This window comes from Trematosphaeria pertusa, assembly GCF_010094035.1.
Source record: "Trematosphaeria pertusa strain CBS 122368 unplaced genomic scaffold BU26scaffold_9, whole genome shotgun sequence".
Lineage (NCBI taxonomy): Eukaryota > Fungi > Ascomycota > Dothideomycetes > Pleosporales > Trematosphaeriaceae > Trematosphaeria > Trematosphaeria pertusa.
This window is the reverse complement of record NW_022987220.1, coordinates 1,543,167-1,565,586: the sequence shown is the minus strand read 5'-3', so window position 1 is coordinate 1,565,586 and position 22,420 is coordinate 1,543,167. Positions and strand designations below refer to the sequence as shown.

Genomic DNA, 22,420 nt, shown 5'->3' with positions numbered 1-22,420 from the left:
TTGGAAGCTAGAAAGTCGAGTGGTTGATGCTGGTTGTGATTTGAAGCTTCGCCGGGTTCCCACCGAGAGTGGACAAGAGTCGAGAGGTCTGCACTGATGCTTCAACGCTGGCTATTCGACCGTGGTTGAATTCCGTTTGCACGCTAAAATAAATCAGTTTCCATAAAGCTGATGTATTCTTCTAGGACAGGAGGAGCTGCAAACGCTTGGATAAGCTGACGCAGATGGCACGTGATCAGGCGCTACCACGAGCTCTGACCCCTCTCGGCGCTCAAGATTCGATTCGGATGCCAACGCGTCAGCCGCAAGGCGCGTCCTCACTCTTCTCATTCTTCCCATTCTTCCGTCCTGGCGATTCAAACGGTGGCAGAAGCTCCGGAGATGGGGGAAAGGCCAGAGTCAAAAATTTTCGCCATGGCGCCAACCGCGGGGCCAACCCATCGCCTATTGGCGAATTTTCACGCCATCCATCAGTCATCACCCTGCGAATCGCTGATAAAGGCCGTGTCCCCAAATTCGAACTCCTTGGCCTTTTGTTGTCCTACTACATATCAATTGAGTCACCTCAAGGGCTCTTTTAGCTGAATAGCATCGTCGAGCACTCAGAGCGCATCATCAAGTACGACATCATCTAACAACATGCAGCTGAGTAGCAGAGTATCACCCGATCAAGGTATTGACGAAAGCAATTGCATGGGACCGGTGTTCGCCAGCTTTTCCATCGTGCCGCCGCCGAGCGGGTTGCACGGTGGGCTAGCTGGCGATCTGAGAAATACGGTCTGAACTTGATCAGGTTCAAGCCTGCGAAAGGACCTCATGCTTTGCTTCCCCCGCCAAAGACGCTACTAATAATTCCAGGTTTCCAGAATGGAGTCCGATCGCCAGCCCTCCGTCTCGAACGATGAAAAGACCTCGCGCATGGTCCTCGCCCCGAACGCAGGCCTACCGATCAGCGACGCGGATGCACAGCGCAATAATTCGACCGTTTCTGGGAGAGTGCAGTCGAAGTGGAAAAGCTTCGAGAGACAGCTGGTGGCGTACAATCTGGAAGCGCGTGGAATACAGCGTGTGGAGCCGGACGAGCGTCATGACCTGCGCTCGTTGGGATATGCCCAAGCCGCCATCCTGTGGTTCTCCATCAACCTAGCCGCCAACAACATCACCCTTGGTATGCTAGGCCCGGCGGTGTTCTATCTAGGATTTCTGGACTCGTGCCTGTGTGCTGTGTTCGGCATGCTGGTTGGATGCCTCGCTGTGGCTTACATCGCGACCTTCGGACCCAGAAGCGGGAACAGGACCATGATCTTCTCTCGGTATGCCTCTATGGAGTAAACTCCAGGATCCTTACTAATTGCTTGTGTAGGTACATCATGGGTTGGTGGCCCTCGAAGCTTGTGGTGATCCTCAACATCATCGTACTCCTTGGCTACTCCTTGATCGATTGCGTGGTAGCCGGCCAGATCCTGTCAGCGGTATCGACGAATAACATGTCCGTCGTGGTCGGTATCGTTATAGTGGCTGTCATCGCGTGGGCCATCACCACCTTCGGCTACCAAGTTTTCCACTACTACGAGCGATATGCCTGGTTTCCGCAATTGATTGTTCTCAGCATCCTAGCCGGTGTAGCCGGCCCACACTTCAACACTTCGTCTCAATCAGAGGGACAAGGGGCGACCCTGGCAGGGAATAGACTCTCTTTCTTTGGCTTGAATCTAGCAGCTGCTATTACGTACGGCGGTGGAGCTGCCGACTATTTTGTGTACTATCCAGAGCACACCGCGAGATGGAAAATCTTTACTGTTACTCTGGTCGGCCTCACGACAAGCTTTACCTTCGCTTTCATCCTAGGCATCGGACTCGCTAGCGGATTGGCCACCAATGCCGCATGGGAGGCGTCTTACGGCGTTTCTCAAGGCGCGCTCATAGTTGAGGGTTTTAGACCCCTGGGGAGCTTCGGCAGCTTCTGCGGCGTCGTTGTAGCTCTCGGACTGGTTGCGAACCTCATCGTGCCTACCTACTCATCGGGCATCGATGCACAGATTCTGGGACGCTGGGCAGCCGTGATTCCACGCGTCATCTGGAATACCGTCGGCGTCGTCATCTATACCGTTTGTGCCCTTGCCGGCCGCGAACACCTAGCCGAGATCTTCACCAACTTCCTCGCACTCATGGGATACTGGGTGTCTATCTGGATGGCCATTATACTACAAGAGCACCTCATGTTCCGCCGCAAGACGGGCTTCAACTGGGCTGTGTGGAATGAGCAGAAAAAGCTGCCTTTGGGCATTGCTGCGTTGACTGCGTTTATCATAGGATGGATTGGCGCCATTCTGTCTATGGCCCAGGTATGGTACATTGGGCCGATCGCGAGGCTAGTGGGCGACTATGGCGCTGATGTAAGTGGACCCGGGTGTTTACTCGTCACGTGGTGAGGCCATTCTAATGAGTTCTAGATGGGCAACTACGTCGGCTTCGCGTGGGCCGCGGTAGTTTACCCACCGATCCGGTTTTGGGAGCTCAAGAGGTTCGGAAGATAATGCGGTCTGGCATTTCTTCAATACGCGATCCAGCACATACGAAACGTCACCGCTCGCCGGCTAGACGTTCACCCGCTACATCTGCAATGCTTTTCAACAACGCCTGCCCAAATTCCTCTTTCAACGACAATCAGGCTAGCGCAAGTCAAGTCCTGTCCTTTCAATAACTAAACATAGACCGGCGCCTCATAGAAAGATGGCAATGTTTCTCAAGCTCTCGTACGACGACGTGTCTTCTTTCGCAATTGTGCACACCAATCAATCCTTGATCCTCGATTATCACGGTAATCTCCTTCATCTATCAATCTCTCTTTGAGGTAGATGATGACTTGCCCATCCCATTATTCCTAGTCGCTATGCTTTTTTGGGCCAAATAAGGAGTCCTTGTTGAGAGTTATCGCGAAGCCATCGTGAACCCCACCAGAGAGTTCTGTCCAAGAGAAGAGCTATCCACCTTCACTTCCCCCCGCTATATTTGCCCGACTGCTGTTGCCGTTGCTCTTTCCTTGATAGCGTGGCTCAAGTCTTGGCATTGTTTTCCTCCCGTCCTTCACCTCGACCCCCTCGTCCACCACTTCACCTGTATTTTTCCACTCGCTTTTCGCCCTTCGTCTGCCGATCGCCGGCTTTGCCTCGCTGATGAGAGATGGCCAATTGTGAATTCTCCCACACCTTCCATCAATCCGTTACTGATCTGATAGACACCGAGGACGACCTCATCAGCTTCGCCAGCGCCGACAGCCCTCCTGCGGCCAACCAGGCGGTAGAGCAAATTCCGTCACTTCCATTAACCAAGGCAGCCGACAGAATGGGCGAGTTCAAGCGAAACCAGTTGCCGCACGATAGCTTCGCCGATCTGACTGGTCTCATGCGCGCCAGAAAGCCTTGGGCCCCGGTTCAGTCCGTGCCACCATCTACAAACGGTATGATACCTTTATCTTTGAAGTATCTCTCACTAACGTCTGTCTCAGCCTCAAGAAACCGCTCCAACGGCAGTTCCCTCGCACCGCAGGCGAAACCGTTTGTACTCCAACGCGCACCACCTATCGAGTCTTACCTTCGTGAGAGTGGCTTCAGCACACCGACGCCAGTCCAGCAGTATCACACTCCAGAACCGGAAATTGGGCCTTATCAGTCCACCGGCTCCGCTACCCTCGTCAACTCAGAGCACAATGATCCGGTTATAGAACGCCTGGAAGCTCTCCGTGCGGAGATTGCAGAGTTGGACTCATGCGATAATGAAGACACTGCTCAAGCAGCGAACTTGGCCGAGATCGACGACGCGCAGCTGGCGAACAACCGGATGCTAATGGAAGACTCTCATCTGATGACAAACTCCTTCGTGATCGGAAGTGAGTTCGAGGATACTCCTCCGATGGTGCAATCCCCATCGCCAGTCTCGCAGCCGTCGCTTCCGCCGCAAGCGCTCATTGATGTTGACGAGCTTCAATCAACCGCGGATGTTGACACTACTACGCTCGCTTCGCCCACCTTTCGATTCAACGACCCCGTCGAGGACGAGCCAGTTGTGCGACTAACGCAAGCCGCCTGGAATTCCGTCACGGAGCAGGTTGCCACTCTTCAGAAGGAGCTCTCGAACGCACTCAAACAAAATGCTCAGCTACAGCGGGAGAAGAATCAAGTCAACAGTAGCGATCGGGATGTCAGTACCAAGATCGGAAAGCTTCAGTATCAGCTTGAGACTAACAAGAATCACAAGGCTGCGATGGGCCGTGAGATCAAACAGAAGGATATGGAGCTCTACAAAAAGGAGATGGAGATTGACGCCCTCAAAGCTCAATTAAAAGACGCGGACTCAATCCGGAAGCAGCTGGAGAGAGTTTCGGCGGAGCTCGGCTATCTTCGCACTTCCAAAGCTACCGACGAGGAGGCTCAGACACGTTCTATTGCCAACATCACAGCGAGCAAGGACAAAGAGATCGCAGAGCTGAAGGCTGCTGCCAGCAGGAACCAGAGCGCCGGCGCTGATCACGCTACTCGAGCCCGAAACAACGCTGAGGCCCTTGCAAAGCAACAGAAGATCATCCAGGACTACAAGGAGAAACTCTTCAACGAGCAAGATACAGTCAACAAGCTTAGGGATAGGCTTGATGACCTACAGAAGAGCATCCCTTTGCGAAAGGAGCTTGAAGACCTCCAGGCCAAGCTTCGCGAAAAGTCTTCTCTAACCGATAAGCAGCGCAATGAGCTCAAGCTCATGACGCGACGTTTGGAGCTGTTGCAGCAATCCCTCCATAAGGTCAAGGATGGCGCCGCCGCTCTCAGGGGCGCGGCGCACCTTATCAACCCGAAGGCGAATGCGAAGCTACCAAAGCTTGTATTCCCCTGCATGGAGTGCTTCATCAGGAACATCGACTGCGATTCCAACTCTCAGTGCGAAAACTGCGCACTGAGGGGCGACAAATGCTCGCGCTGGAGGTGCTCCATGAGGCAGGTGATGCAGGAGTGCAAGGAGGTCCCATGTCGGTTCACCCATGATATCAATGGATGGCTCACAACTACAAAGCCGCGTCCTCAGTGGTGATTGGTCAATAAGGCGTGGCAATGTGCGGGTGCCGTTTGGAGTAATGGGAATTTGCAAGGGCATGAGGGGTCCTCGAGGAACTTCAGGGTCGGTAATGTGGAGTGGCTCTGAGTCATAGGGTGACTTAAGTAAGTGATAATCTAGTTCTATGGCCCTCCCCCTGGCGAACTACAAGCACGCATGCCTTTCATGGATGAGTAAGTTGCGCACTCCTTGGCTATGCAAGTCCGGATCTTGCAGAGCCAAGGAGTGAACACCAAAGTAGGCCTCGTGCGCTCATTAGTTTCATCAAAATCTCGGCAGAGACAGTCGTCGCTTCCCGAAGGTCTGTATTTGAATTTGTTCCCGCATCCACGGCTCAGCTAGCCACTATGGTGACCTCAACAGCACTGGTACTTTCGCAGCAACAGGTCTCCTTCCCAGCGGCCTCGGATCGAACGAACTTGGTCTCAACGTCGAAGGCATTGGACAGATTAAACTACCGCTACCGACACCGCGAAATCCTCGTCAACAAGAGCCTGCTGGCGCCCTTTGAGCACAGCGGGAGAACAGTCCTCGACAAGAGTGTTCGCAGCACGTGGGAAATCGATTTAAACGCGCAGCATGTCTCCTTCGCGGACGAAGAAACCTGGTAGGCATGTCTAGACGCGGTGGCTTGGCTCGAGCAAAGAGCTGGACGTCGTGGCCGAACCGTACAAGCTGCTCATCTATGAGTAGGGCGCCAGTCCGAGCCTCGTAAAGAGTAAGCGTTGTCATTATTTTTATGCGATAATATCACTAACAGTAGCACTGATGAAAAGGATTCCAATCATAGCAAGAAGCAACAACGTACGGCCACCAGGGTGAAGATGTACTACATCACCTCCCCAGCTGCCTTCCGAATCACTCTCGCTGTCGCTTCAGGCCGACTAACAAACGGCGAATGATCTCCATCGCACCTCTCAATCTCAAACTTATGTCCCTTCGCTTCGGCCAACATGGCTTCCTGCCACGCCATTGGAATCGCCTGATCCTTCTCAGTCATCAAATACACGCCCGGGATCTCGCGCCAGGCTGCATGCTCCACCTTCGACATGAACGCCTTCCACGCCTGGCTCTGCAGACCGTGAGCGAGTTTCGCCTGGTCTTCTGGACTACATTCGTTGTAGAACCAAGGAACCGCGGCGACCTTGTCGACGTAGCTGAGGTCGCCACGAACGACGGTAGTTTCCTCGTTTATGGGCTTCCCGCCTGAGGCTTCCCACACGTAGTGGCCGACATCCATCAGGAGTGCTGCGAGATAGACGAGCTTGGTTACGCCGCCTGGCAGGCCTTGGGCTTCGCGATACGCCTTTCCGAGCTCACGACACGCTTCTGAGCCGACGGTGCCGCTGTACGAGTGCGATATTAGAACGACATCGGAGCCGGCCTCAACGTGCTTCAACAGTTCGTCGCGGATTGCTGCGACGTCGTCTTCCCAGCCTTGCTGAGGGGTGAGATCCCTGAGCTCGGGGCCGATTGTTGGGAGCGCAACGCCAACGGTGGTGTATCCGGCCTTTTCTAGGAGAGAGGTTGTGGGCTTGAAAGAGGAAGGCGTGTGCCAGCCGCCAGGAGTGAAGACAAGGACCGGTTTCGAGGGGGGCATTTGGCGATTGATGCGTACCTAGGTACGTGTGAATGATCCTGCTGAGAAGGGGTGATATCGCTGGATGGACTCAAATGCAGAGCGGCTGCGCCTTTTCTGAAGCTTGAATGTTCGACACTCGTAGCCTTGCGCTTACGTCGTTGGTGTTGGGTATGTCGTCCCCGCATGAGCTCACCCCACTATCTGACGTCGGAAAACGGAATCCCGCCCTCTAGGATCTACCTCAAACTCCATTGTTACACGGCATAGATTGCACGCCCATAAATATGCCTATACGCCACTACCTCTCGTCCGACTGTCACGATTCGAGGTGGAGTTCCCACCGGTCTCTGGAATAAACGATTAACCACGCCGCAGCCAACTGATAACGTTGCATACCACTCAAAACGGTGCAAAACGATTACATGCTGACTTCCGTCGGGTGCTGGCTCGATTTCATGGGCGAGATGAATACTCCTCTAAGAGTATCGTAGGACCCATCCTGGCGGATTCCTTCGGGTCGCTTCACTGCGCGACACGACCCGATTCGAGGACGGCGCATTTTTACCCGATGGACGTAGAAGGTTGCTGCAAACAGAGATAGCCGTGCGGGGCAAACCCGATACTTTGGTCACTTACTTCTTCTCTAACACCTCCGCCAAGACAAGAAAATGAGCCGACCCGACAACAGCAAAGATTCTCCTTGTAAGGAATCCAAGGCGAATTGGGGCTTCTACTTCACATTGACGAGGGAGTTCCACGGGGAGCCTTCTCTACCTCTTTGCTGCCAGCTCCCACATGAGAAATCATGGCAACCGCTACGAATCTGTCAGTAGTAAATCTCCGGCAGAACCATCAAGTTCCAATACCCCTCAAAATCCAACGTCTGCGTATCTCCCACGCTCTTCTTCCCTTCTGCCTCCCTAACCGTCAATCCGTTCCCCAACCAACTAAACCGATTCCGGCCCTCGCCCTTAAACCACTCCAACTTGTAGTCCTCCCAGCGCGGCTCCCTCAGCGCTTCGATAAAATGGTAGCAACTTCCTGCATAAACGGCGACGACGCGCCCATCAACGGTCCCGCGCTTGTACCAGCTGCGACATGGTGCTACCCAGACAGTCTTGGAAAGCCAGGCTTGGGTGTAGGCGTCGTAGTCTGCGAGCGCGGAGGAGGTAACTTCGAGGGATTTTATGCATTGCGTTTGCAGTTTGGTGATACATTTGTAGATGTAGATTCCGGTCATTTGGATGGCTTGGACGAGAGAGCCGTTGGAGATGGGGCTGTTGGGGCCGATGAAACCTACAATTTCCCTCGACGTTAGTACAGCACCTCATTTTAATGCCCAAAAGCTTGTGAATGCACTCACAAAAGTAGTTCGGGAAATCAGGCACCGCAATGCTGAAATACGCCTTCGGATCCTCCCTCTCCCACTTCTCGGCCATGTCAACACCCTTGCGTCCGATAAGCTGGAACTGCGGTTTGAATGTAGTATTGAACCCCGTCGCGCAGAAAATAGCATCTAGCTCCGCCAGCGTCCCGTCTTTCTTCTGTATCCCGCGTTCGCTAATCGTCTCAATACCATCCCAATGACTGTCCACATTCTCCCGCATCAGCGCCTCCAGAAAGCCCGGCCCGGGCGTAAGCCGTCTACACCCCACTGGGAAATTCGGCACTAGCCACTTCGCGATTTCCAGTGCCTTCGGGGAGTCGCCGAGCCGGGAGAGCATGGATTCCCGGAAGAGGGCGTTGACGCGGGAGTGGGAGGTGGAGTCGGTTTTGTGCGCTTTGAACTCCTCGATGCGTTTATCGCTGAGGTCGCGGCGGTGGGCGAGGAGGTAGTCTGGCTCGCTCGCGAAGCGATCTAGTTCTTCGGGCGCGTAGTTGAAAGAAGAGTCCATTTTGGGACCGGAATGATCGTCGGGTTTGGGCGAGAGGATGCCAGTGCCGGGGGTTATCCAAGTCGGGGAGCGGGCGAAGAAGTCTACGTGTGCGGCATCTACGCATGTTTAGTATTCCTAAAAGGAGAAAGGAAGGGGGACCGCACCTTTGGCAACGTTGGGGAGGATCTGGATTCCGGAGGAGCCGATGCCGATGACTGCTACTCTTTTTCCACTCCAATCGTACGAAGTGTCCCAATCCGCTGAGTGTAGGAGTTTTCCGCAGAAGGTCTCGATGCCGGGTATGGAGGGCCACTCCCAGTTACTATCATCACGTCAGCGTCAGTGTCTTCCCTCAAGGTACTTCGTTCATAAACGTACCTTAGGACCCCGCCAGCGTTGATCAGAATATCGCACACGTCGACGAAGCTCCTTCCATCAGCTTCGACCGTGAGACGCCACTTCCCAGCCTCCTCTTGCCACACCGCGCTCCGCACGGTATGCTTATAGCTGATATACTTCTCACAGCTATACTGCGCCGCGACATCCTTCATATACTCCTGTATCTGCTGCGAGGTCGCGTAGTAATTGGGCCATTTAGGATTCGGCGCAAAACTATACGCGTAGTTGTGCGCTGGGATATCGCATTGGCAGCCCGGATATCTAACCATTTATCTTCAGCATTACCGCCTCCCACGATATCAAATGAATAAAGGGATTGAACTGGAGAGAAGAGCTTACCTGTTCACCAGCCACGTCCCGCCGAGGTCGTGGTTCTTCTCGTAGATCTGGAAGTCGACGTTATGGCTTTTCATTTTCTGCTCTTGGATGATGGCCATCATTAGACCGGAGTAACCAGCCCCGATGCATACTACGCGGATTGGGCGATGGGCACCCATCGGCGTGTTTTGCAGTCGGAAGGGTGAGGGGTCGAGCGGCATGGAACCCATTGTTGCTACTGTTCACGAGGGCGTGGTTTAAGTTGGAGAAAGTGATGGGCGGGAGTGGTATTTCGGGGGTTAAGATTTGGATCGAGCATTTCAAGTTCATGCTCAAATACTGTATACCCATTCATAGTGGCGATGTCGACACCTACTTCGAGAGCTTTCCGTACGGACTTCGCATCCGGTCGTACGATCCGGCGCCGATCAGATGCGACGTGCTCGGGAGTTTCCTCCAACTTCTCATGGGACGGAGTGCGGGCACCAGCAGCTGCATTCGAGACTCTTCGGGACGTATGGAGAAGGAATATCCGTTGGTAGTGAGGTCGTTGAGGGGGATATCCGAGCCGGAGATGTGACCTCCGGCGCTAAGTGGAAGCCGAGGAAACGACAGCGAAAACACCCTGCCATCTTAACTCGAGCGACTCATGAAAGCGGGCAGAGTGCGGGGTTTGCAAGCAACCCTTGATTATGGAACCAATGATGCACAAGTCCGAGACATACGGAGAACAGAAGCAGGAGAGAGAATGACATTGACATGAACGACTGAACGGCTACGTCGTCGGAACCCTCAACCAACAACCTTCCACGTCCTCCGATGATTCGGCTCCACACAGTTCTTCTGCACCCTCTTCGTATACTGCGAATCCACACTCTTCCTCCACTCGGGCCCTCCCAGCCCATTAACCTCATCATACAAATGAGCCGCTAAGAACGGCCTTACAATCTCCGCTTTATCGCCCACCGCTCGCACGAACTCGTACCTGTTCCCCACCTGCCAGCCCGGGACTTGGGCTAGGAATGGCATGTGCTCAGTCTTGTACCAGTTGTGGTAGTCAGCGATGTTGTCTGGATCGTTGCGAGGCGCCATGCCCACTTGCACGAGCTGCATGTTGAGGGGCGGTGTGACGGAAGCATCGAAGTCGGGCTTCTTGTCGAAGGAAATGCTGCGGAAGAGGTTCCAGTCTGAGCGGGTGAGGAGGTCTTTCGCGGATGCGCGGAGAGATTCGATGGTGCTGTCCTGGATGTTGTCGATGTCGGCGACTTGAAGGAGATATTCCAGGCGGTAAGGGCGCTCTGATTCGTCCACTGTATCGGTCGCTTCAAGCTTCATTGTGACTTGTACACCGGGGATGGCGGTGCGTACGGTAGCCAGCCATTTCTCGAGGCTCTTGAAGCCAGAGGAGTCCTTGGCGTCGAGATAGACGACGATGCAGCCTGGGGCCATGGTGGGATAATTGCAACAGTGATTGAAGGGGAGAATGAGCTGCGCTTGGAGATGAGCTCGAGGGCTTCTGTTGCGTCTTGTTGGAGTGCTCTGCCGAATTTGTATCGCGAGTTGTCTTCTTTCCTTTCGCTCAAACTCCGCTTCCCCCGCATTTGGCGGTCTTCGTTCTCCGCGCGCGATGAGGATGCCATTCCGACTCCACTTCCGATGATCGACAGTCCATAACATAAAGTAGTACAGCTAGAAGACAAACCCAAGCCCTGCTGTTAGTCTGCGCAGTACCACCATGACCACTCAACCAGTACCTCGCTTCGAAGACTTGCCACTGCGCGAAGGTGACCCGCCGTTCTCTGCGTGGGGTCTTTGGGAAAACTCGCAACTGGGCGCTTTGAACTACCTGACCGATGAGAATGTTCTCAAGGCCGCGAAAGAGATACAGACTGGCCAGCGTGTCGGATTGAAGTGAGCATCCTCGTTTAGTCAAGTGCAGGCCTAGTTAACGCGTCGTCGCCTCCCGCTTGACTTCATCAGCCCGGCGTTACTCGGGCGTGCCGGTTTCGAAAAGAAAATGGTGAACAAAGCCCCGAGAATCGTGAATGACGACGTCATCACCTTCAATACACAGGGGAGCGCGCAATGGGATTCGTTCAGACATTTTGGGTACCAACAGGAAAAGAAATTCTACAACGGGTAAAGTCCCGTCTTCGGGAGGAGAGACGTTAAGGTGCTAACGTGCTGGTTACAGAGTGACGCAGGCCGACATCCACAGCGCGAACGACACTACTATCAACGGAATAGATGCTTGGGCTGAGCGAGGTATTGCAGGTCGCGGCGTCCTAGTCGACTATTTCAGCTGGGCGCAGGAGAAGGGAATCCAGTACGATACGACCCAAAGGCATCCGATCAGTCTCGACCACGTGAAGACGATCTTGGAAGAGAAGAGTGTCCAGATACGCGCTGGTGACATTCTTTTCCTCCGTACAGGTAGGCGAAGGGTTTCACCCTAGAGAGACTTGAGGAGGCGCTGACCATGGCCAGGATTCGTCCAAGGCTATTCCAAGCTTGAGGCTAGAGCTCGCGAAGAGTACAAGTCCGGACACAGTTGGCCTGGGCTGGCACAGTCCAAGGATACGCTGAAGTGGCTCTGGGAGCAGCAGTTTGCAGCAGTCGCAGCAGATAACCCTGCCTTTGAAGTTTTCCGTAAGTGACCAGATCCGGAGCCTGGCGAGCAAGGGCAGCCCAACTGACGTGTTTCTTTCAAGCACCCGTCGAGCCAGACTTCTTGTGCCATCCCGTGTTATTATCTGGCTGGGGCACTCCGATTGGCGAGCTGTTCGATCTTGAGGGCCTGTCTAAGATCTGCAAGCGGTTGGGTCGTTGGACTTTTTTCCTTTCAAGCGCGCCGTTAAATTATAGGGGAGTGGTGGCGAGTCCACCAAATATCATAGCGTTCTTCTAGGACATAGGGCGGAGATACGAATACCACTGGTGGTGCAAGCGATCCTTTAATGAATGGGGATACAATACATGGTTCATCATACCGGAGGAGCTGCCCAAGTCTCTTGCGGCAGGGAATTCTCTGTACCGAAGGGCTCGCCGTACATGTAAGTAAGATTGGCTCGTCTATTGCACGCACCCGCGAAGGCCTCCAGGGTAGCTGTTGCGCACGTCGTTCTATCCGGAGAATTCCACAACGTGAGAGTACTTGGGACGCTGTCTGCTTGAAGAGGTGCCTTATCGATAACGCTAGCGCGTCGCGCACACGCGTCGCGTCATCCCATCGAACTCTCTCTGTGTCCCCTTCAACCCATATCCGTCACATTGGCTTCCATCAACCACGGTGCGGAAACGCGCATTCATTCATCTATCAGTCTAGATTTTAGCGCCTGCCGGCACATCTGGCACTGGAATCGGCTCGCTCTTGAACTGCACGCCTAATTTCTCTGCTAGCCTCAACACCACGTTCCGAAACGCTTCGATCTCCTTCCTTTCCACGCCATTGAGCTGCATGCCAATCATGTGGTTCCTCACTTGCTCCTGGCAGTCGATGCCCAGCAGAGCCGATATGATGCAATGGCCCGTTTCTAGGTCGTCGAGGATGTCATCGAACGAGAAGATGTAACCATAGAAGAGATCTGCTCCTGTCAGCCAGCGCTCTTTCTTCACTCCGCCGTCGTGTTTACTGGTCACGATCCAATAGTAATCGGGCGCCGCTCTCAGGGTCTTCTTGTCATCAAAGGTCGGGTTGCGTGAATAGATCTTTGTATGGAGGGTGCGACCCCGCTTTGCCGCTTCCTCGAAAGTCTCATTCCGCCGATAGCAGGTATCGTCCTTCAAGTGCTCGGGGATGACGAGACTCAGCGGACGAACTGCATTTCCCGTCTACGATGGCATCATCAGAGCAATGTTCTCGTAGATTTGAGACGACTCACCTTGGCTGCTCCAACAATCCCCGACGCTTTCGTAAGGCCCTCGAGGATCTTCCTCGTCTCCAGCTTCTTGTCCTTCTCTGGAATGTAGTGTTCCAGCAGATGCGTGTAAAGAGGAGGAATTTCTTCAGGATAATTGAGGGCACCGAGGCCAATGATTGCCCCTCTATACCACGGGAACCGCGAACCCGCAGCCTTGCCTGTCTCTGCCAGGGAGGCGAGGAATTCAGCGTCGAGGCGTGGCGACATATCGACTGTTCCGACCAAGTGAGGAGAGGAGTCAACTACAGAGCTGTCATTATTTCGAGGATGCGCAACCGTAAACATACTCTCGGAGAATTCCGCGACTGTTGCGGTGGTTCAGAACTCCGACCGCTGATCCCGCGAACTCGGCGCTCCAAGTCTCCGTTATCCTACAATCACAAGTATGGGCTTCGGGTTAGCGGGATGTGAACTCGAACGTGCACATTTGTGGTACCAGTCTGCCTGCCGTCACGCGGATTTCTAGCATTCAGCTCCCACCGTCCTTCCGCAGTTCTACAACGTCGACCCTCGCGCTCCACACCTTATACTCCATCAGCATGGTTTTTGCGCTTATTCCAAAACCAGTTCACGAGTCGCAGGAGAAACTCGAGAAGGTACGCAGCCTTCCAGCGATATAATCGCACCTCAGCCTGATACTTTGCTCAGTTTCTCGGTCTCATAAGTGATATCGCAGATGTCACATACGCCCACGAACCGGAGAACAGAACCTATTGCTGGTTTCGAAAGAGTCCTCTGGATCAGCGGGATGGGTTTCGTTGCTGTGGGTTCGAAGTCTACGCCAACGAGCAAGCCCTGACCCAGACCCATCGCGCGAGCCCGGAATACAAGAAAATGCGCTCAGCGGGCGCGGATGAGAACCTGTTCCTACGACCCACCGACCTCATCTTCCTCGAACCTGCTTGCGAGAGCGGATATATTACGAAGGAAGGGCACGATGTCAGGTTCTGCAGCGCTGAAGCTCGAGACACCCTTATCGTCGTGCGCATATATAGCACCAAGAACATGGAGGCTACGCAAATGCTTCTGGCTCAGTTGAATGCACTCGCCCAGCGTGCCAACGAAGATGGTATCTTGACGTACATGCCGTTCAAGCGACGGGACAGTGTTGATACTGAAGTATCGGTACTTGAGCGGTACAGCTCAAAGGCCGCGTTTGAACAGGCAGAGAAGAGTCTCCATGAGCTGAGGTACGAAAGCAGCGTTCCGCATTGGGAAGAAACGCTAAGAGGTCCTATAGCATCAAAGCGCGCGCTGCCGCGGAACACGTAGATGTCTCGATTTGGGAGAATGGGATTGGGCATATCCGCAGCCCCGGGTCAAACCAAGCGCCGTGACGATGAGCGCCTGGTTGCTGGTACCCGGTAACGATAGCACATGCACCACTCCGCAGCTTCGTGTTAGCCTAGGGCACCCGCTAGCTGGATGACGGAAGATACGGCCTTCGCAAATAGCTAGATGAACTTCTTCAACTTCGCTTAGACCGTCTCAGAGCGCGCTCGCGCTCCTCTCCACCGTCCGTTTTCAAGGCCTGGACGGAGAATGTTTCTCAAAGTAGATTGCATGCTCGAAGTACTCGTCCTTGTGCGACAGGTCATCCACAGCTACTATCCTGGATGCAGCCGTCGATGGGTACAGTGACCAGACCAAACAGCCGCCTCCGCATGGCAACACTGCACCAGCAGCCAGCATGGACAAACGCCAGTCCTCGGATCGAGTGCTTTGCCTAGACGCGGGGAAGTGTCCAGCATTGTTGCACTACCCCATGGGTACACAGTATCCATGGGGTTGGATCAGCGAAGTGGAGTCGGCCCAGGGCCATAGCGCCGGTGTTCCATTCGCCGTCCCGGTCAGCGTCTCCTAGCTCGCTTTAGAACACCACGAGTCAGGATCGGTCATTTCTATATAGCTACTGCCGGGAATAATCCTATCAAACCAACTTCGTCGTCCTGCCGCTTCCTGAGGCACCCTTCCAAACTGATTTACAAAATCTCGCGAACCCGCCATGGCTGAAGTCATTAAATCTGAAGCCGTCTTTGTCGAAGACGCAGAGGCACGATCCAACAACATGCCCGCGAGTAAGGAAGACGTCGAAGTGCAGACTCGTTTCACGCCTGAAGAGATCAAGCGCATCCTCCGTCGCGTCGACTACCGCGTCGTGCCCATCCTGGGGCTCATGCTAGGCGTTGCACTCATGGACCGCAGCAATGTTGCCAACGCCGCCATCGCCGGTATGCGCGATGATTTGGATCTCAAGGTCGGATATCGCTACGCTTTGATGACTTCCTGCTTCTTCATCACCTACGTGCTCTGTCAGGCTCCCATGACCTGGCTTACCAGAGCCGCCGGACCAAGGATTGTCATCCCAGGTGTAGTATTCGCCTGGGGTGTTCTCATTATTGGGTTTGGTTTTGCGACCACCTGGACGACGCTTGTGGGGTTGAGATTGATACTGGGGATATTGGAGGCTGGCTTCTTCGGTGGTGGCGTTTACCTTCTGCAGACTTGGTTTAAGAGGAGTAAGTGTTCAATGTTGTTCCTCAATTGAACATTACTGACTGACGTAGATGAGCTCTCAATGCGCTTCTCGATATACTACTTCATCGGTGCTGTTGTTTCGTCCTTCTCCGGTATCCTGGCGTACGCCTTCATGCAGATGGATGGACTCAGTGGTGTGAAGGGGTGGGAATGGTACGCACCCGCCTGATTTCCTTTACAACAATGACTAATATCCATGGACAGGATCTTCATTTTGGAAGGAATTGTATGTTTTATCAACATTTTGCGACCCTTGGCTGACGTCCTATAGGTCACAATCATAATCGCAGTCATAGGCTACTATTGCCTTCCCAAATTCCCCGACCAAGAGATTCGAAAGCCATCGTTCCTCTTCCTCAAACAGGATGAGTGCCAATTCGTCGTTGACCGCCTCGCTGCTGATCGAGACGATTACCAAGCGGAGAAGTTCTCGTGGAGACTTTACTTCGCGGCGGCCCGTCGGCCTGAAATTTGGGCTTTCGGCATCAGCCAATTGTGAGCTCCTGCAGTCGTACAATCACTTCAAAAATCTGGTCGGCTAATGCTTGCGACAGTTGCACTTGCACTGCTTCATATGCCTACATCTTCTATCTCCCAATCATTCTTCGCGACACCCTCAAGTTCAGTCTAGCCGCCTCTCAATGCCTGATTGCTCCCCCATACGCAGCTGCTGGTATCCTCATGATGGGATGCGCATGGTACGCTGATAAATACCGCACCAGGGCCCCGGTCCTCATCTTTAATTGCTGCATCGCAATGATAGGGCTTCCGATGGTCGGCTTTGCGGCTAACCCATGGGTTCGGTACGCTGGTGTCTTCCTTGCAGTTGCGGCTATCAATTCCAACATTCCTCTGATTATTGCTTATCAGGTATGATTACATTCCTTTGTCGAAAGTATAATTCAAGGCTGACGCGCGCCAGGCGACCAATATCAGAGGGCAGTGGCAGCGCGCATTCTGCTCAGCGATCATGACGGGCCTGGGAGCTATTGGTGGTATTTCCGGCAGCCTCGTGTATCGGACACAGGACGCTCCGGAATACGTTCCAGGAACGGTGGCAGTCATCGTGTAAGTGTGATAAAGCGAGTCTCTTGACTAGTGATGTTACTGACACGTTTTCTAGTTGCATTGGTGCCGTCATGGTAATCTGCACTGGTCTGCTTTTCTACCTCAAGAGGTGCAACAAGCAAGCCGACGCGGGCAAGCGCATCATCCATGGACTTCCGGAGTTCAGGTACACTCCCTAGATGCTGTCCGGTGGTAGTTCGAACGAGCGGGGATTTTGTTGATCGGACCTCTCACAGCCTCACATTGTTGCCGAATATCATGGATGGGCGGTTCTCGGAAAATAGAAACTGGTTTCGAAGTTTCTACCCTTGCATCCGTTCGAACGGAAAACTGCATCCTACGCTAAATTAGACCGCTCGGTGGCGTGCGGGGCCCCGCGGGGTCATAACTCACTTGTCGGAGAATGCACTTCCTACATCTCCGGTGCCAGCATAAATCTCCGGCTGAGATCCATTGTCCGCCTCAGACCATTCCACGGCCATGAATCACCGTGTTGCCCGCAAGTGCAAAGCATGCGAGCCTTGTCGCGCTCGCAAGGTGCTTATCCCAGCGAGCCCTGCGAACATACAAACAATCTAACAAATGAATAGGTGAAATGTAATGGACTGCGTCCCGTATGTTCGCTCTGTCAAGCCCAGCGGCGGCAATGCGAGTACGGAGAGGATCGCCGTCAGAATCACGCAGTTTCGCGCCAGACGGTCCAGCTTATGAAAGACAAGATGGCGGCGTTGGAAGCTACTATCGAGGCTATGGCAGCTCAGCCTGGAGCACAATCGCGGTCGACACCAACACTCGAAGATCCCATGCTGCGGGAGAACAGCAATGCAGGCACTAGTCCGACCTCGACCATGCCTCCTCCTTCCAGCCCACAGCGCGTTCGACATGGTTCCGTGAGCTCGGGCGTCATCCGACGAAACAGCGGCCACGTTGTTGAAGCAAGCGAAATGCATACAATCGTCCGAAGCGAGATCGGTTATTCGATTCACGGACCAACTTCCGCCTTTCGGGACTTACCATCTCCTGCCTCCCTCTCTCGGACTTCTATCTCCGACGCCGCGGGCAGCCCAACACGTACTCACGCCGCGAACGCATTGCCTTTGACGTCCGAGGAGGACAAGAGAAAGCAGCTGGAGCAATGGCGGCTCGAGCTGTTCGCACATTCAGCTCGGCAGCAGCAGTTGGAGCCTCTGCTTATTTCGCAGTGCAAGATGGATCTAGACGGCGTCGATGGGCACACTGCCAAACACCTTCTCGATCTGTACTTCAATCATCAGTACAACACATATCTGTGCATGTACCGGCCAGCTGTCATGGATAGCCTCGCGACGAATGGGCCGTATGCGAATAAGCTCATCCTGAATGCCATGCTTTACACTGGGGCTTTGCAGAGCGGAAGGGAAGACTTGATGGACGAACCTGGTGACGCACAGACATTAGGAAACCGCTTCTTCCGGCGTTTCGAGGAACTTTTACCATTATTCATGCGATCCTCTAGCATACCGACTATAAGCGCGCTGATCGTTATGGGGTCTTCGCTGCTCACGCGCGGTTACCAGACGCTTGCGTGGCTCTACTACGGTATCTCGTATCGCATGATCTTAGATCTGGGCTTCGACATCAACCCAGCCAAGGTCAATACATCGAGCCTTCTCGCCAAGGAATCCGCGTACTCGCAAAATGCCATGGAAGCAGAACTACAGCGCCGTGTCTTCTGGGGCGCATACATGAACGACCGCTTCAACTCTCTCTACTTCGGTCGGCCGCCTTCCCTCACCATACTCCATGGCTTCGAGCCAGATCGCGAGTGCCTCGACACCCACGACGAAATGGACATGTGGTCGCCCCGCTACGACATGCTCAAGCCGCCCTCTGTCCACATCACCGCGCCGCGCTATAACGTCTCGAACCGGAACTCCCTGCTCAAGCTCGCCGACATCACCTCCGTTATAATCGACAAATTCTACCGCCCTGGGCTAGAGTATCCCTCCGCCGAAGCAGCGCGCGAACAAGTCCAGTCCGTACAAGCGCAGCTCGATGAATGGGCAGAAACTCTCCCTGCTCATCTGTACTACACGCCCGAAAAGGATACGCCTATCCCACCGCACCGCTTCTACCCGCACACTACGTACCACACACTGCATATCCTGCTGTACAGACCCTTCCTTCCCGAAGGTCATTTGAGGTCCATCCAACCCCTCCCACAGCCCGCCATCCGCGAACGCTGCATCACTGCTGCACTCCGTATATACGCGCTCGCACAAGCATACCGCGCAGCGTTTACGCTCACTCGCGCCCCGTATCTCTTCTCATACGCGCTATTCTCCGCAGCAACAGTGATCCCGCTCCTGCACTGGGAAGACGGGAAAAAGCGACTAGACGTAATCCGCTTCTTCCTCGACGCACTAAAAGAGCAGCAGCGTGGCGCGAACTCCGGCCTCAAGAAACCCATCATGATCATCAGAGGCATGTTTGAGCGCGCTGGCTTGGATCTTAGCTCCTCCACCCACCCCAACCACGTACATAGTAATGAGCGAGCCGGTAATGGTGGAAGTAGCACAACTGCTGGTGCTACGACGTCAAACGCGACGCCGGGACGAGGCTTCGATGCAGCGATGGAGGGATGGGAGGGCTGGGCCGATGGCCAGGATTATAGAGATTTGTTTCAAGACTTTTTGATGGAGAATGAGGCGTTTTGGCCGGGGTTGGATAGTGTGGTGGCGGGGGAGGAGCAGCCTGAGATGCTGTTTGGGATGTTTGGATGAGGATTTGTGGGTACGTGGGAAGGAGCCAAACACAAATCTGAGTCGGCGGACATTTTCTAGAGCTATGGAAGCGGATTCCATGGTACAGGGAAGACATAACGAATTGAAATAGCTTATGCTAACGCTGCCAGGGCACATCGACCGCGAAATGGGCTGCCTATACACGCCGAGCAGCGAAAAAAGAGACTCACGCCCATTTCTTTACTTGCCTTCCATCCTAATCTTCCGGCGCTTCGAGGAACTTTTACCATCACCTTCACTTTAACGCGCCACCTCTCTCACTTCCACGCCACACGGGCTGCTTCCGCTCGCGCCTGCCCAAAATTGCGGCAAGCTTAATTTAAAATTGTGCGCAAATTTCTCTTACCTTACTATTCGCTAGTCTATCTTACACTTTCCTTATAAACTATATTAGGTTAGCTTAGGCGCCTCTATTTCTAGAGAGGTTTACCTCTAAAAATAAAGGTCTCTAAGCTAGTAATTTTAGAAGCCTAGGCACAGGTCATTGCGTGTTGTCCTGTGGTGTTTGGCGCTTTTGTCGGTGGGATTTTCCCTTGATGCTGGGACCGGGAATGGGGATACGGTAAGTCGTATTGCGGATAGCGAAATTTTCGGCGGACTGTACGGGCTCACCGTTACACCATTCTAATCATCGCCTCCCTCAACACTGAACACTTCCCGCTCCGTAACAACAAACACGCTCTCGCCGCCCGACGCCCCCAAACCCCTCGACCGCACCACCAGATCCCTTCCATCAAGCCAGAACAGATACCCTGCGCCTTCAACCCCACATCTTAGCGGGAACCAAACCGGATCGCCATCCATGAACGACTCCAGCAGCGGAAGATACAAGCCGCTCGTATCCAGCAAGAGCCCAGCCTCCTGGCGAATAAGGTTGTGAAACCGCGCTTCAAGATTAGCGAGCGCACTGGCCGGGACTGGGTTGCGGAGTAGGGACAGAGAACGTCGTTGAGTTTTGTCTCGTTGAGCATGTGAGCGAGTTCGAGGGGCGTGACGTTGAGGTGGGGAAACTCGGTCCATTGGGTGCGGAGGGTTCCTGTTTTGCGAAGTTTGTTAGTCAGAATGCACAGCCTTGATACGGAAAGGCGGGCACCTACGGAAACCGCCTAGCTGGATTAGTCGTTCTACTACGTCGACTGGAGCGCTCATGTACACTGCTTGATGCATGGGCGTCCAGTACGACAGGGGCATGCCACGCGGCTCTACCCACCGTTCCTCATTAGCATGGCTCTTCGCAGAGTGAACTAAGGGTATGTTAGGGTTGGTAACGTACTCATTCTCGTTGCGTGTGCCCAGTTTTCGCTAAAACACTGCTTCGCATGCTCTAAGAGCTCAAAGACCTTAGGCCACTGCCCGAAAAACACGCTGCATCGGCGAGTTCATTGCGCATGCGGCAGTACGAGTTACTGAGCTGGCCGACATCCGTGTGCACATGGCCGATCCATGTGCGTATCAATTTCCCACTATCCGTTTCGTTCGTCTTACTGTTGACCAGTGTGAGGTTGGAGAAGGAATCCAGAGACGCCGCGGGGTCTGCTGCTTCTTTGAGCATTCTTTCGATACTGCTTTGAGAACGTAGATTGGAAATTCTAATTATTTGATAGTTACCGTTAGCTCTCTCCACCCAACCCATATCAGAAGCATAGAAGAACCACACAGCCGTACCGAAGGTACGGTTTAATTTCCATGCACTTACATACTAATCGTCTGCAACACACTTATCAGCTGTAGCTGATGCTGCCGCAACCTACTTCCTAACTACAGCGCCCTCGACCTCTCCAGCGACCAAATCATCCTGCGCCAGAACCGTATCCGACTGCTATTCCTATACACCTCGTCCGCCATGGCGAGCAGCAGGGTCAGCGTTTCCTTCAGCCCGTCGAGCGTTACCGCAATGTCGAACTCGCGCACATTGCTCTCTTTAAGCTCGATGAGCAGCTCGCGGATCAATTCCAGGAGTCTGTAGGAGCAGCGCACGCCGGTGAGGACTTCGCGCAGGTCGTCTTCGGCGCTGCGCACGCCATGCGCGAACCTTTTGAGGCTGTCAAGCGCTTTGATGCAGAGGGAGGCAGCGCCCGCGGCGAAGGATATCGCGGTGATGATGTCGGCCATTGTGGCGGTTGTCGTCCGCCATGATGCGGATTGGACAGTGGGCCTTACCTAGGTTATGGAGTTTGAGGAGAGTGGTTGATAGATATCGCGTCTTTTTCGTAGGTGTCGCGTTTTGGCTAGGTGGCCGGGAACCCTATGTAGCCGGGAACTATATAGCCGAGCTTATTCTACACATGAGCCGGAATGCCTCGGTCCCGTTAAATGTGGGATTCGCCAACCGCACCGCAACTTTGCCCAGTGCGAACAGATCGTTTCCCGCGGTGCCAGAGGCAAGTAGGCGCTTCCTGGGGGGCTGGCAAGAACCGAAGTTAAAGGAGAATCGGCATAATAAGTGTGTAACAAACTGATTATGATCACTACGTCTAATTATGATATCAGGCTGTTGGCTCTTAACCCACAAATAAAGACGTACCTCGACCTGCTCATTCGCAGAAGGCGGAATGTATGCCGACGAGGTAGAGCAACTAGCGCTCCCACAGTCATAAGAGACGACCGTGTACACGGTTTTCGTCGAGCCGTCCTTTAGGGTTTTGGATTTCGTGACTGTTTCGGGGGGTTTACACCTAAACCACATATTTAGCAATTTCACTTCGTGTGCTAGAGACCAAATACAAACATTATGAGCTCTGACTGTCGCTTGTGTATTTACTCCGAAGGGGAAATATTATGAGGTCCTCTGTGAATGTTGAGGCACAGCTTCGAAATAGGTTCGGGCTG

At 53.8% G+C, this 22,420-nt stretch overlaps 12 protein-coding genes across 12 annotated transcripts; 6 read left to right on the top strand and 6 right to left on the bottom strand.

The window, feature by feature from the left end:
- Positions 1-639: 639 nt before the first annotated feature.
- BU26DRAFT_532153 (uncharacterized protein) lies at positions 640-5,082 on the top strand (the record flags this gene model as incomplete). Its single annotated transcript, XM_033831080.1, has 6 exons — positions 640-657; positions 859-1,313; positions 1,364-2,396; positions 2,454-2,524; positions 3,261-4,065; positions 4,108-5,082. The coding sequence occupies 6 exons, from the start codon at positions 640-642 to the stop codon at positions 5,080-5,082; spliced, it is 3,357 nt and encodes a 1,118-aa protein (XP_033682621.1).
- Positions 5,083-5,453: 371 nt separating this feature from the next.
- Positions 5,454-5,821, top strand: BU26DRAFT_566566 (uncharacterized protein; the record flags this gene model as incomplete). The annotated part of the gene is made up of 2 exons (XM_033833544.1): positions 5,454-5,713; positions 5,800-5,821. 2 exons carry the CDS (start codon positions 5,454-5,456, stop codon positions 5,819-5,821), a joined length of 282 nt encoding a protein of 93 aa, XP_033682620.1.
- Positions 5,815-6,857, bottom strand: BU26DRAFT_520713 (alpha/beta-hydrolase). The gene has a single exon (XM_033829353.1). The coding sequence runs from the start codon at positions 6,704-6,706 to the stop codon at positions 5,936-5,938; it is 771 nt and encodes a 256-aa protein (XP_033682619.1). The 5' UTR covers positions 6,707-6,857; the 3' UTR covers positions 5,815-5,935.
- Positions 6,858-7,031: 174 nt separating this feature from the next.
- On the bottom strand, positions 7,032-9,968 carry BU26DRAFT_597593 (FAD/NAD(P)-binding domain-containing protein). Its single transcript, XM_033835007.1, has 5 exons — positions 9,304-9,968; positions 8,944-9,225; positions 8,730-8,887; positions 8,052-8,681; positions 7,032-7,984 (listed from the first exon to the last, which is right to left on the bottom strand). Exons 1-5 carry the CDS (start codon positions 9,510-9,512, stop codon positions 7,515-7,517), a joined length of 1,749 nt encoding a protein of 582 aa, XP_033682618.1. The 5' UTR covers positions 9,513-9,968; the 3' UTR covers positions 7,032-7,514.
- Positions 9,969-10,074: 106 nt separating this feature from the next.
- On the bottom strand, positions 10,075-10,731 carry BU26DRAFT_506819 (uncharacterized protein; the record flags this gene model as incomplete). The annotated part of the gene is made up of 1 exon (XM_033826952.1): positions 10,075-10,731. The coding sequence occupies one exon, from the start codon at positions 10,729-10,731 to the stop codon at positions 10,075-10,077; it is 657 nt and encodes a 218-aa protein (XP_033682617.1).
- A 286-nt stretch (positions 10,732-11,017) lies between these two features.
- BU26DRAFT_541485 (uncharacterized protein) lies at positions 11,018-12,238 on the top strand (the record flags this gene model as incomplete). The annotated part of the gene is made up of 5 exons (XM_033831600.1): positions 11,018-11,193; positions 11,263-11,421; positions 11,477-11,715; positions 11,770-11,931; positions 11,994-12,238. 5 exons carry the CDS (start codon positions 11,018-11,020, stop codon positions 12,188-12,190), a joined length of 933 nt encoding a protein of 310 aa, XP_033682616.1. The 3' UTR covers positions 12,191-12,238.
- A 365-nt stretch (positions 12,239-12,603) lies between these two features.
- BU26DRAFT_566561 (uncharacterized protein) lies at positions 12,604-13,409 on the bottom strand (the record flags this gene model as incomplete). Its single annotated transcript, XM_033833543.1, has 3 exons — positions 12,604-12,866; positions 12,915-13,113; positions 13,164-13,409. 3 exons carry the CDS (start codon positions 13,407-13,409, stop codon positions 12,604-12,606), a joined length of 708 nt encoding a protein of 235 aa, XP_033682615.1.
- A 327-nt stretch (positions 13,410-13,736) lies between these two features.
- On the top strand, positions 13,737-14,743 carry BU26DRAFT_520710 (uncharacterized protein). Its single transcript, XM_033829352.1, has 2 exons — positions 13,737-14,392; positions 14,443-14,743. Exons 1-2 carry the CDS (start codon positions 14,037-14,039, stop codon positions 14,537-14,539), a joined length of 453 nt encoding a protein of 150 aa, XP_033682614.1. The 5' UTR covers positions 13,737-14,036; the 3' UTR covers positions 14,540-14,743.
- Positions 14,744-15,097: 354 nt separating this feature from the next.
- Positions 15,098-17,179, top strand: BU26DRAFT_350451 (phthalate transporter). Its single transcript, XM_033822455.1, has 7 exons — positions 15,098-15,721; positions 15,770-15,893; positions 15,945-15,966; positions 16,012-16,235; positions 16,295-16,610; positions 16,663-16,808; positions 16,864-17,179. Exons 1-7 carry the CDS (start codon positions 15,208-15,210, stop codon positions 16,985-16,987), a joined length of 1,470 nt encoding a protein of 489 aa, XP_033682613.1. The 5' UTR covers positions 15,098-15,207; the 3' UTR covers positions 16,988-17,179.
- A 1-nt stretch (position 17,180) lies between these two features.
- On the top strand, positions 17,181-19,979 carry BU26DRAFT_350452 (uncharacterized protein). Its single transcript, XM_033822456.1, has 3 exons — positions 17,181-17,345; positions 17,399-19,652; positions 19,702-19,979. Exons 1-2 carry the CDS (start codon positions 17,289-17,291, stop codon positions 19,568-19,570), a joined length of 2,229 nt encoding a protein of 742 aa, XP_033682612.1. The 5' UTR covers positions 17,181-17,288; the 3' UTR covers positions 19,571-19,652; positions 19,702-19,979.
- Positions 19,980-20,146: 167 nt separating this feature from the next.
- On the bottom strand, positions 20,147-21,143 carry BU26DRAFT_606490 (uncharacterized protein; the record flags this gene model as incomplete). The annotated part of the gene is made up of 4 exons (XM_033835672.1): positions 20,147-20,452; positions 20,500-20,627; positions 20,689-20,835; positions 20,999-21,143. 4 exons carry the CDS (start codon positions 21,141-21,143, stop codon positions 20,216-20,218), a joined length of 657 nt encoding a protein of 218 aa, XP_033682611.1. The 3' UTR covers positions 20,147-20,215.
- Positions 21,144-21,150: 7 nt separating this feature from the next.
- Positions 21,151-21,800, bottom strand: BU26DRAFT_350482 (uncharacterized protein). The gene is made up of 2 exons (XM_033822457.1): positions 21,288-21,800; positions 21,151-21,180 (listed from the first exon to the last, which is right to left on the bottom strand). Exon 1 carries the CDS (start codon positions 21,701-21,703, stop codon positions 21,350-21,352), a length of 354 nt encoding a protein of 117 aa, XP_033682610.1. The 5' UTR covers positions 21,704-21,800; the 3' UTR covers positions 21,151-21,180; positions 21,288-21,349.
- Positions 21,801-22,420: the final 620 nt, after the last annotated feature.

What these genes read in the sequence shown, in the direction of transcription:
- BU26DRAFT_520713 (XM_033829353.1), bottom strand. Translation starts at nt 6,706, where the DNA reads ATGCCCCCCTCGAAACCGGTCCTTGTCTTCACTCCTGGCGGCTGGCAC.
- BU26DRAFT_350482 (XM_033822457.1), bottom strand. Translation starts at nt 21,703, where the DNA reads ATGGCCGACATCATCACCGCGATATCCTTCGCCGCGGGCGCTGCCTCC.
- BU26DRAFT_350451 (XM_033822455.1), top strand. Translation starts at nt 15,208, where the DNA reads ATGGCTGAAGTCATTAAATCTGAAGCCGTCTTTGTCGAAGACGCAGAG. An exon ending in GGTGTGAAGGGGTGGGAATG is followed by an intron (nt 15,894 to 15,944) that starts GTACGCACCCGC and finishes ATCCATGGACAG; the next exon opens with GATCTTCATTTTGGAAGGAA. An exon ending in GGAACGGTGGCAGTCATCGT is followed by an intron (nt 16,809 to 16,863) that starts GTAAGTGTGATA and finishes CACGTTTTCTAG; the next exon opens with TTGCATTGGTGCCGTCATGG.
- BU26DRAFT_350452 (XM_033822456.1), top strand. Translation starts at nt 17,289, where the DNA reads ATGAATCACCGTGTTGCCCGCAAGTGCAAAGCATGCGAGCCTTGTCGC. An exon ending in AGCCTTGTCGCGCTCGCAAG is followed by an intron (nt 17,346 to 17,398) that starts GTGCTTATCCCA and finishes ACAAATGAATAG; the next exon opens with GTGAAATGTAATGGACTGCG.
- BU26DRAFT_597593 (XM_033835007.1), bottom strand. Translation starts at nt 9,512, where the DNA reads ATGGGTTCCATGCCGCTCGACCCCTCACCCTTCCGACTGCAAAACACG. An exon ending in GGGACGTGGCTGGTGAACAG is followed by an intron (nt 9,226 to 9,303) that starts GTAAGCTCTTCT and finishes ATAAATGGTTAG; the next exon opens with ATATCCGGGCTGCCAATGCG. An exon ending in AACGCTGGCGGGGTCCTAAG is followed by an intron (nt 8,888 to 8,943) that starts GTACGTTTATGA and finishes ACGTGATGATAG; the next exon opens with TAACTGGGAGTGGCCCTCCA.
- BU26DRAFT_520710 (XM_033829352.1), top strand. Translation starts at nt 14,037, where the DNA reads ATGCGCTCAGCGGGCGCGGATGAGAACCTGTTCCTACGACCCACCGAC. An exon ending in AAGAGTCTCCATGAGCTGAG is followed by an intron (nt 14,393 to 14,442) that starts GTACGAAAGCAG and finishes GAGGTCCTATAG; the next exon opens with CATCAAAGCGCGCGCTGCCG.